This window comes from Acanthaster planci, linkage group LG04, assembly GCF_054643075.1.
Source record: "Acanthaster planci isolate LZ-2023a linkage group LG04, COTS_SCS, whole genome shotgun sequence".
Lineage (NCBI taxonomy): Eukaryota > Metazoa > Echinodermata > Asteroidea > Valvatida > Acanthasteridae > Acanthaster > Acanthaster planci.
Window position 1 is genome coordinate 19342167 of NC_141780.1, and position 10566 is coordinate 19352732.

The 10566-nt window shown below is 44.3% G+C and overlaps 1 protein-coding gene and 1 long non-coding RNA gene across 6 annotated transcripts; both read right to left on the reverse strand.

The window, feature by feature from the left end:
- Positions 1-3208: 3208 nt before the first annotated feature.
- On the reverse strand, positions 3209-4547 carry LOC147799463 (uncharacterized). Its single transcript, XR_015425034.1, has 2 exons — positions 4426-4547; positions 3209-4351 (listed from the first exon to the last, which is right to left on the reverse strand). It is a non-coding gene; the product is annotated as an uncharacterized LOC147799463 (long non-coding RNA).
- Positions 4548-4640: 93 nt separating this feature from the next.
- Positions 4641-10200, reverse strand: immp2l (inner mitochondrial membrane peptidase subunit 2). 5 transcript variants are annotated; one of them, XM_087135880.1, is made up of 6 exons: positions 9991-10193; positions 9550-9762; positions 8481-8584; positions 7698-7763; positions 6875-6977; positions 4641-6052 (listed from the first exon to the last, which is right to left on the reverse strand). In XM_087135880.1, exons 2-6 carry the CDS (start codon positions 9670-9672, stop codon positions 5867-5869), a joined length of 582 nt encoding a protein of 193 aa, XP_086992006.1. In that variant the 5' UTR covers positions 9673-9762; positions 9991-10193; the 3' UTR covers positions 4641-5866. The 5 variants fall into 5 exon arrangements, with proteins under 5 accessions (XP_086992006.1, XP_086992007.1, XP_022104010.2 ...); XM_087135881.1 differs by having other exon boundaries at positions 4642-6052; positions 10058-10200; XM_022248318.2 differs by having other exon boundaries at positions 4642-6052; positions 10028-10193.
- Between the last annotated feature and the right edge of the window lie 366 nt (positions 10201-10566).

A 10566-nucleotide genomic window follows, 5' to 3' on the forward strand; every position in this document is an offset into this window, starting at 1 on the left:
CCTAATTAAAACTGAGGCGACATCCCACTTGATACACCTGCCCACATGTCCCAACTCTATCACAGTATTATGTGAAAGACACGCCATTTTTGCCTTTTTGGGGGGGTTCTCTCGTTTCCTTTACTGGCATGAAATGACGGTGATCCAGGAAAATCGTAAGAAAAAAAAAAACCAAGGAGAGCGGAGATTCAAGTTGTTTCATTAAATAGGACCTGGTGGTCTATGCGTTTATGCTTGCACCAGTACTGCGCCAATTAGGCGTCCATAGAAAACAGTGCAAAATCAGACCGATGGCGCGCCTGTTAACTCTCTGGAAGAGGTTGGCCTCTGTTTTTTCACTGTAAATTCAAGACTGTGGCCAGAATTTACACAATCTCACCATTTTGGGGGCCAAACAATCTCCTTTTTCAAAAGATACTGTGGGGGCACTTTTAATGCTAATGAGCTTGCCAGAAATTCTCACCTGAATAAGTGGTCTGCACCATTTACGACTGTGCTTCTCCCTCATTAATTTGAAATAGCGCCCTCAGGTTTCGGGTCACACGTTACATACGTGTACCGTCTTGTATTTGTGTGGCATTCAGGAACTAACTGGTAAAACTGCATGTTTAGTGAGATTATGACCACTTGGACATTTTCTTGTATGTCCGTCGTGTTTGCCGAATTACTCTTTGGGGGGAGGCTAGGGTCTGGTTTTATGCCCTCATCCCCCAGGAGGCGTTACTGAACTACCCATAACCTACAAACCTGTTTGAATAACAGGTACATTTTGGAAGTATTGAGTTTGAAAATAAAGGGAGCTCCTTGACTAGGCCATTTTTGTCACTACAAATTTCGATATTAAACTGATGTCAATGAGGCACGGGATTAATTCAAATGACAACATTAAGTTTCAGTCAGCCTCATCAAAATTAAGTCTAACGTGGGTTACCCGCGTGGGGGAACAGGATGGCCGAGGCGTCTTCTCGGGCGACAATGGGGTAAAACCAAAAGCTAATACTGATTTGACATCCGTTGCAATCTCGATGTCGTTTTCTGTTCTTGAAATTCCAGCATCTAGGGATCGTTACTTTCTTTCGAGTTGATTTCAATATTTTCCTGCTTGTATTTTTCGTTCAGACCTGTCTGACTAGAGTAAGTGATGGATCAACCATTCACAAGAAAAGGAGCGGCAGATGCAATGCATCTGTTGCAACTTTTGGGGTAACCCAAGAAGATGTGGGACTTATCTCTTGCGAGAATTTTTCTTTGCAAATATCAAATTACTCTGCAGTTGAAAGCGAACGAAATTTGTTGTTATTAACAAATGAAAATGTATTTTCATCAATAAAACAGGAAGGCGAGTGCCGCCCGACTGTGCCACCCCTGGGTCTCTTACTAACAGTAATAAACATTATACGCCGGACACTGAGATTTTATACTGACATCACCGAGAAGAAATGGACCCAAGACGGTCGGGATCGGTGTCACCGTCGAAAATTTAGGAAATGAATGAAAATAAATCAGCATCAATCCTCTAGCTCACTGTATTCAAACCTAGAAACTTGCCTCGTGGATTCTGCGCCCAGGGACACGGGAAAAAAAATGTGCTGAGGAAAAAATGCAAAAGTTATGCGGTGTTGACCAAGCATTCAGGCGCACGGACTCCTGAAATTCGCAAGGAATCGCAGTTACCGGCTTCCATATAGGACTCTTCTGGGATCTCGGGGTTCCCGGCCCAACGCACTTCCTCCCTGCCAAATGCATTCACCTGAACAAGGAGCCCCAGTACCTCTCAAGCTTCGCTTGAGGGTGCACCACTACAAATAAATTCCCATAGACAGCAGCGATAAATCCCCATTCTTCACAAACATGTCAAAATACTCACAACAGATGTTCAGGCTGCACAGGAAAATAATATTCCGCATGTCCCCTTTCATTTTCCTTTCACATTTTCGGGGGGGTTGACCAATAAATTTTTGATAAATTTTCACCAGACGCAGACCACCCCTAAAATGAAGAAAATGTCCCGCTCCAGAAAAGTAGCCATTTTGAAAAACCATCCCTCTGCAAAACGGCCAAATAGTTCCCCTTTCGGACCCGATTGCATCCAAATTGCTCAGAATTGGAAGCCCTGAGTCCGGCCCAGAGGTCCAGTCTCATATTTCTTGAATTCCCCACTTCCATGGCTCTCAGGACCCACTAATATAGAATATTTTGAGTGTATAACTTTTATTAATGAGCTCGGCGGACATATTTCTGGCCTAAATACAAGGGTGCACGCTCGGCGGACATATTTCTGGCCTAAATACAAGGGTGCACCCTTGAGGTCATGGCCGCACAATTATTTTGTGCTGGGAATGTGAATCCAAAATGTTTCCTTGTTGACACATGCAGCGCCGCGTATCTGTGCACACATTCACGACATGACACAGTATCGTTGCCGCAACAAATATTCCCCCCGACCTGAAACTCCATCTTAGTCAGGATTCTAGAGGCCGTTGTTCGGGCCATGTTCAGGGCAGCTTCGTTTACGCAAACGGGTTATTAGAAACACATGGATTTTTATTCATGACACAACTGTCCAGGCAACCCTCAAACGAAAACAACGTCGACTTGGGCAGCTTTTCGTAAAACTTCATAACTCATCCCTATTCAGCAAGTAAATCTCTTGATGTTCATCAACTTCTGGAACTAATAAAATTCCAACGTCAGGTTTGTGTCTTCCTGATCTATCACCCGGCCCACCCCACTCCTTTAGATTGAATCCTGACCGGGTACTCTACACAGATGGGTTTTATTGAATTTTAGCACATCACTTTTTTCACATCTGTAAAGTTCGGATTAAAATGAAGCTGCGTCCGAATCACTTGGCTGCGGCTTGAAACTACACACGACTCAAAGGGAATTCGAACCAACCACGGCCACCAACATAGACTCGTACGCAATTTCTAGCCGCAGCCAAATGATACGGACACGGCCTACGACAGCTTTTCGCAATGACTTTGTATTGGGTCGAGTGTTTCATACAGGATTGTCTATGTGTCGCACTTTCTCCTGCGCACAGTCGATGAAAAACCTGGACGCGTGACGGATACTGCCCCAGCCTACGGCCTTTTACGGTTGAATCCAACAGAAATAATATCCGGGGGAACACCAATTATACAGAATACTGTATTTGAGTGTCTGGCAGACATAAATATATTCTGTTAGCCCCGCATTTACTCACTTTAAATAACAAAATCAATGTTTGGCGTTTTTTATTCTAAATCCAAACAGAGTCTTACATTTAAAATTGCTAATATCACAAGATCATTAATACTTTTGAGTTTTATTAAGAGGACAATGATAAAATTCTATTCCAATAACAGCAGAAGAAAAAATAAACATTATGTACAAAGCACATGAAATTCAGCAAAGTCATCAAACTACAGGGCTTGCCAACTCAATTTGCAAAAGGAACCGATTTACCAGCTAAAATGGCTTCCCCTGGGACACAGTGTTATAGCCACGGCTAGCAATACAGGTGTTAAACACACAGCAGATGGCTAGTCAGCAGCTGTAGCCATTTCCCATTGATTCATGCCCTACTGCGAGCCACAGCCAACCGATTTGGACAAGGTCTTACAACGATGCAGCAATGAAAGTCTTGTCCAACAAAGCAATTCAACTCCAAATATTCCATGTGCACAGATTCTGATAATTAAAATTAATCTGACTTACAGGCCTGTGCGTGCATAGGAATAATAGAATGTTGCAATTTTCTGGAAGTCATAATTTCAATTTGATTATCTTGCAAGCTTCAGCATATGATAAGATGTACAGAGTTCATGCATTGCTGCTGGTGCCTTGGAGGCTATATTTGGTTATTTTAATTCAGTTACAATCAATGCACATAAGGTTTACTTGAGCCTATTCTAGTTATATAAAGCCCCTGCCCACTTCCTTAACCTCAACACATTGCCTCTACTAAACAGAGATTTATGGTTGCACCATGTAAATATTCCTGCGTGCAATTCACATTTATACATGATCAACATTAGGCAGAATTTGACAAGGTGATTGAAATCTCAATGCACTGGACTGCTTCACTGATGCTGTCAATGACTGTGAAAACTACCATGCTGTGTCATGTGACAGGGTCAGCAGCTGATAAACTCTGACCAATCAACAGCCTCGGTGAAGTTGGGGTCATCTGTGACCACAACTGTGTGACGTTAAGTGGCTGGACAGGACGGATGCATCGGCAAGCGCTAAATTACTGACACTGAATGAGACATCAGGTACAGTGATTACAAGATACAAGAACCAGGCAACTCCCTCAACAAAATAATTGAGTACACCTGGGAAAGATTGGAGACCTACCACCAACCTAGGGCTGGATGGCTCCCACCAACCTAGGGCTGGATGGCTCCCACCAACCTAGGGCTGGATGGCTCCACCAACCTAGGGCTGGATGGCTCCCACCAACCTAGGGCTGGATGGCTTCACCAACCTAGGGCTGGATGGCTCCACCAACCTAGGGCTGGATGGCTCCACCAACCTAGGGCTGGATGGCTCCCACCAACCTAGGGCTGGATGGCTCCCACCAACCTAAGACTGGATGGCTCCCACCAACCTAGGGCTGGATGGCTCCCACCAACCTAGGGCTGGATGGCTCCACCAACCTAGGGCTGGATGGCTCCCACCAACCTAGGGCTGGATGGCTCCACCAACCTAGGGCTGGATGGCTCCCACCAACCTAGGGCTGGATGGCTCCCACCAACCTAAGACTGGATGGCTCCCACCAACCTAGGGCTGGATGGCTCCCACCAACCTAGGGCTGGATGGCTCCACCAACCTAGGGCTGGATGGCTCCCACCAACCTAGGGCTGGATGGCTCCCACCAACCTACGACTGGACGGCTCAGATGCTGCAACGCCAGTATTGCATTTTGGGGACTGCATGTTCTCAATCATGTTTTAATCCCTGAACTCAGTCCAACCATACAACAAAATGTGTTGAACACCCTTCCTCTACACACGGCCAATGATTTAATCTTGAGACACAGCTCTTTCTAGAAAAGCATATACACAGTGACCTCATTTCAACTTTGGTGTGTGGCATAGTCACTAACGTTGGAACTCCCAATCATAGGGTCAGGGGTTCGAATCCAGCAGCTGGTTACATATTGTGACCTTGGACTAGTTACTTTACTGACGTTTCTCCACCTAGAAGCATGAATGGGTACCTGTGAGGGTTGAGATGGCTGATGTGCTTGGGTGGCAGTTTGCACCTGGAGTGGAAGAATCTTGCTTTATACACCCCACGGAGCAGAGGTGCTTGCAGGAATGTTTATGGGCCTGATGGTCAGGGATAATAATGATGTAACACCCTGAGAACTACCAGAGGTGGATGTGCACTTGGCAAATTTTTAACGTGACAATGTTGGCTACAGAGCCATTAAATATTGGCATTGAAAATTAACGTTTGGTTTTAGCAACACACTTCATGAAAATGTCCTCCAAATTACAAAAATACTTTTCACGGTAGTTAGGGTGTCTTATCTCAAATGCAGCCACAAAAACCACCAACACAGAGCATTTTCAAATCGAGTGGATTCGGCTTAGACTTCGGTTTCGCTGGTTCCAGTCAGAGCTTGAACATGTACTTTTGAATGCTTCTTCAAAGTGGCTGGAACCAGCAAAACCAAAGTCTAAGCCAAATCCACTCGTTTCGAAAACGCTCATAGTCTCCGCTGCAACCGTTAGTGCCAAAAGTAGCAGTGCACATGACACTGTCCATGGTATGTGATGCACAGAAAACATTAACCCAATGTTCAGATTTCTGTCAGACATGCAGGTAATCACAAGCCACACGTGTGCGAGGGTGTCTGTGATGGGCAGATTCATGTCTGCACGTCTTCCAATTCTAGAGACTCAACCTCCTGGTACTCCTCCATCAGCTCCTCCACCAGGGAAGGAGACAGACTGATGGGCTGGCGATCTTTGGGTAGTCTTGGCTCCAGCCGCTGCTGGCGATGCAGGGGCCAGATGATGCGGGAGGCACGGGCATGGACCAGACCGAGGGCAACCTGCCATGTGAGAGAGTAAGTTGATTAAGACAAAAAGGTTACTGGTGTAAGGCACAGCAACAGGTGTAAGGGTTTCCTTTAGTCACTGTGACCTTGAGGAGAAAATGGGGTAACATTTAGGACGCAGGGGTATAACTCAATAGTGTTAAAGTGTGTAATTCTCCCATCCATATCATTTCCATTGGCCTAATCATTTGCTCATTCAATTACCTCCCTCATGATTACCGTTGCTTTCATCTTTTGTAGGCCTAGATGGACAATGAGATTCTGTTAGTAATGAACCATCTCAGGATTACTCAAAGTGTCCAGCTAAGTCACGACGCATCAAATAAATTTGCAAAATGAACCAGGTGGCAGAAACTAATAGACATACTTTTTTGGGTCTCTTTCACTGACCCGAGTTTTGTTGAGCCAATTAATCCCCGCTATATTTGGCCATTTTTCTGAACAACTTTCAACAACTTTCCTCAGCATCGTTCACCTAATCTACCATGTTTTTTCGCAGTACACTGTGACATACTTCGCCAACTAGCTGGCTCAGTACGTTGGTTACTTGGGCCAGGACCAAATATGGGTGAAAAGTCACACCAGAGTCAAATAAAACTCAAGCCATATGTAATGAGTCCCTCATGATCAAGAACCGTTGAGGTTGATGAGCCAATGATCCTTAAAAAAATTACAGAAGGCAAAGTTCTCATTAGTGAATCAAGCATGCTTGACAAAGATAAAAACAGATCACTGCCCCTTCTCATAACTGCTCATCCCTCTGCTGATCGTCCTTCATCTCTTAGCAAATGTTATGTGAGGCCTTTCACTTCTTACCGGTCCAAAAAAATTGCTATCCAGACTGACGCTGTGATGGTCTCCTTCAATCCAGCAATGACCCTCCGGAATGGTTACGTAGCGATTCTTATAGCTCAACGTCCTGAGTAAGACAGAAAATTGAGACCATGATAACTCACGCTCCAAGGTATCATAGTCCTCATTACTCGGAAAAAGGTTTGCTTCCAAGAGGCAGATTTCTCCCGAAGAATAAAGCATACTCTTTGGTTTGACTTAGTTATGGTTTCTAGGGCAACCAAAATTTTTAAGTTATTACCTCCGCTGCTCCACTCTCACACAGAGGTGGAGCACGCATGTTAACCCTAACAGTCCTCAATCCTTCACCTGTTGGAGGATTGAGGACTGTTAGGGTTAATCACTTCATGCTGGGTGACGTGGAAACAAGCGGCGATTTCAATACAAAACATGGAGAACGTTTAAACATGTTGGGGCATATTCTGCATGCAGTAGCGGGTGACATCTACACTCGCCCCCACGTTTGAGTGATTCTCACTTTGTTTCAAGTTGCGCATACACACAGGCTAGATCTAGTCCATGGAGGGTGAACACTGTGGAGCCCTCAAGTGGCCGCAAGCCATGGCTCAGGGACCCATCTTTCTCCGTGACATAGTCTCGGAGTTTTCAAAACAGCCATGATGTAAGAACATGCACAAGAGCAGTAATACCACAATAATGTCATCTCATTACATTATCTTTTAGACCATACACCGATGCAAGTGAAGAAAAGGGTTTTGAAATGTCCAAGTGGTGACAAAATTTACAGAGGTGATGGCTCGCCGAACTGCATCACATGGTAAAATACCTGATTGTGTCACCTTCCAAAGCAATGACCCGTTTGATGAGAACTTCATCTGGACGACTTGGGGATCTGTCAAAACAAGAAGGCGAATGCTGTCATTTCTCTAAAGTGTATACTATGTAAAGAAATACCTCACCAGTGGCTTGTGTGGAATCCTAAGGACATTTGGAGTCATAAAACTATCTTAAAGCACACATGTGCTAACTCCTGATGTCCTGTGAGCAAACCAATGGAATTTAGCTAAAACATTATTATTTGTAGTATGGTTACTTAATATCAAAGCTAACAGGCCCAAAAAAGGCACTGCAGACAAACTTAACTGACACACCTATACTTCTGGACTGCATTGTAACACAATGGCAGTGGATCAAGTTTCAAAGTGGGGGGGGGCCAGTTGTTAGATCATCAGGTGTCAGCCATTAATAGGTCAATCCATGAAGCCCACCCCATTATAGGCGCTGCAAACAAGTGGGGAGCCATGCCCCCTAGTCAAAAAGTGCCCCCCCCCCACTTCTGCAGCCAGTGTTGTAACATATAACAAATGAGACAGTTTTTGTTAGTCTTTTCAAGGACTTTAGGACAGAAGCACTGTGACACAGTTTCTTAGTTCTTCAGGGTGAAAAAACTCCAGAATTGCTGATCAGGATTTCCCTGGACCAATAAAAACCTTGATTATTAAAATGTCTGGCTACGAGTGGCAAAGATGTGAGGCTTCTTCAAACAACAAATAAAACAATTTCAGACTTGGAAAAATTCTAATGTCAAAGCAGTACATGTTACACTCACGCTAGTGAAACGATGTCTCCACGCTTAAGCTGGTACTCCCTAACAGCAAAGTGATTCAGGAAAATGATGTCTCTTTGTGTTTCATGGATGGGGTTAAGAACAGGCTACGTGCAAATACACAGGACACAAGAGAAAGTTGGATTACAGTAACTTTTCAGTGCAACTGAATTTCGTTTAGTCTCAAGTGATTTGCTTGTACTGTTGCAAGTTGATTCGCGCAAGAGGTTGTGGGTTTGAGTCCTACCCGAATACACTTGTGTTTTCACAAGCTTTAAGGGGCAAACACCGAGTATACAATGTTCTAATACACGTCGGGCAGGGCAAAAACCTAAAATTAATTGACATCTTCCTGGTGCAGATCTATCCTTGAAATAGATGTAGCAGCGGGCACCGCAACTCAAACCAACTAGCCAACACCAGCAAGCTCGGTGGTCGAGTGGTTAAGACGTCTGCATTAGTAAGCAGGAGGTCGTGGGTGCGAGTCCCAAGAGAGTACACTTATTTGTGGGATTTTTCACAAGCCTTTGGGGGCAAACACCGAGTATATAACAGTGGAGGTTGTTGTGCAGGAGAAGATAGTGCTGTAATACATGCCCGGCAGTGCAAAAACCCCAAATTGATTGATTCAAGTCAGTTGCACATTGAGACTCAAGCTGACTTGAATCAAACGAAGTTATAACGATTTGAGTCATTCCACCTGGTTAACAATGTCTGAAACAATATGACCCCTGTGTACATACCTGTAACAAATCGACCTGACGTCTGTGACTGCAGGTCCCTAGTTTCGCCACTTATTGCTTAAAAGTCTGATTGGTTTTCATGGCAGGTGGCGAAATAAGCTTAAGGGACCTGACGACTACATGGTCATGCACTTTAGTTTACAAAGTGCAAAAATGGGTTGTGAATCATGCAGTTACAAAAATTACAGGCAAGGGATGTTAGGCTACCAACACATGTACAAATGTACCCCCAGTCCGATGTCCACCCCGCTCCCATGTGGGAATGGGGCGGACATCGGACCCCACAGTTCTGAGGGTAGTACAATTAATGAATGTAGATGTAAGCCTACCTGCATTGATTTTCCATCCACAGTTGCAAAGTAGCCGACTTTGTCAAAGAACGTGAGCGAGCCCCCGACGCCAAACACAAAGCCACCGATAAATATCTTAAAGGCCTTCCTGGCTGCGGACATCTCGGAGTTGACAAGGGATCCACCACGAGGTGGTCTGAGATCATTGTATGATAAACATGATCCCAGACCTGTCAACAAGGTCAATAATGCCTGTGGAGTGTGGGGGAATAATCGGGGAAAAACTGCTTTTTACTTTACTTTACCTTACTTTACTTTTTCACTTTATTTCCACATGAGGGTGTAGGGGAGTCCCCAAAATGCAGTGCTTGTCGAGCAGGGACCCCCACTTACATAACCACACATACAAATTTCATATTCACACAGACATTAGTACATTGGCAATGGCATTAGCAACATAAGACAATAATAATAACAAACAAGAGATGAATACGGCCTGTAACCACGTGGGAATTACTCAATTTGCAGCAATAAGACTTCTTTTTACACAGAGTAAGAGTTGATTAAATTCGTGGCCAAAGGAAAGAAATCTGAGGTGATCTGAGCCTATGTAGATGAAGACTGGCTCTGAAACACAAGTCGTTCTCCGTGTGCACGCGTAATACCAGGCACGCAATGCTTCAGAAATAGACAGGTTCTTTTATTCCCGTACCCGAATCACGCAGCACTCTACGTCTACGTCTAGGTACAAACTAACAATCACAAGGCCATTTACCGAACGAATCTCGCGCAAGGTGTGTATGTTGGTTGAGCACTTGTGCAATCATTTTAAAGCGTCCGCTGTGAAAAGGGGATCAGGAAAGAAGCAAACTTTCGGCTTCATATTTTACGGATAGTTATTATTTTGTTCCTGAAGCAGAAAACGCAATTACGTTAACCTGTAGTCTCACCTTTGGCGACCAAAAAATTTAGCCTAAAATAAAAAAATTAAGAAGCCGGCTGAACGAAGACAAGGTTTAGAATTTCGAAACATATCAAAAGGCAAGACGTGAAGAA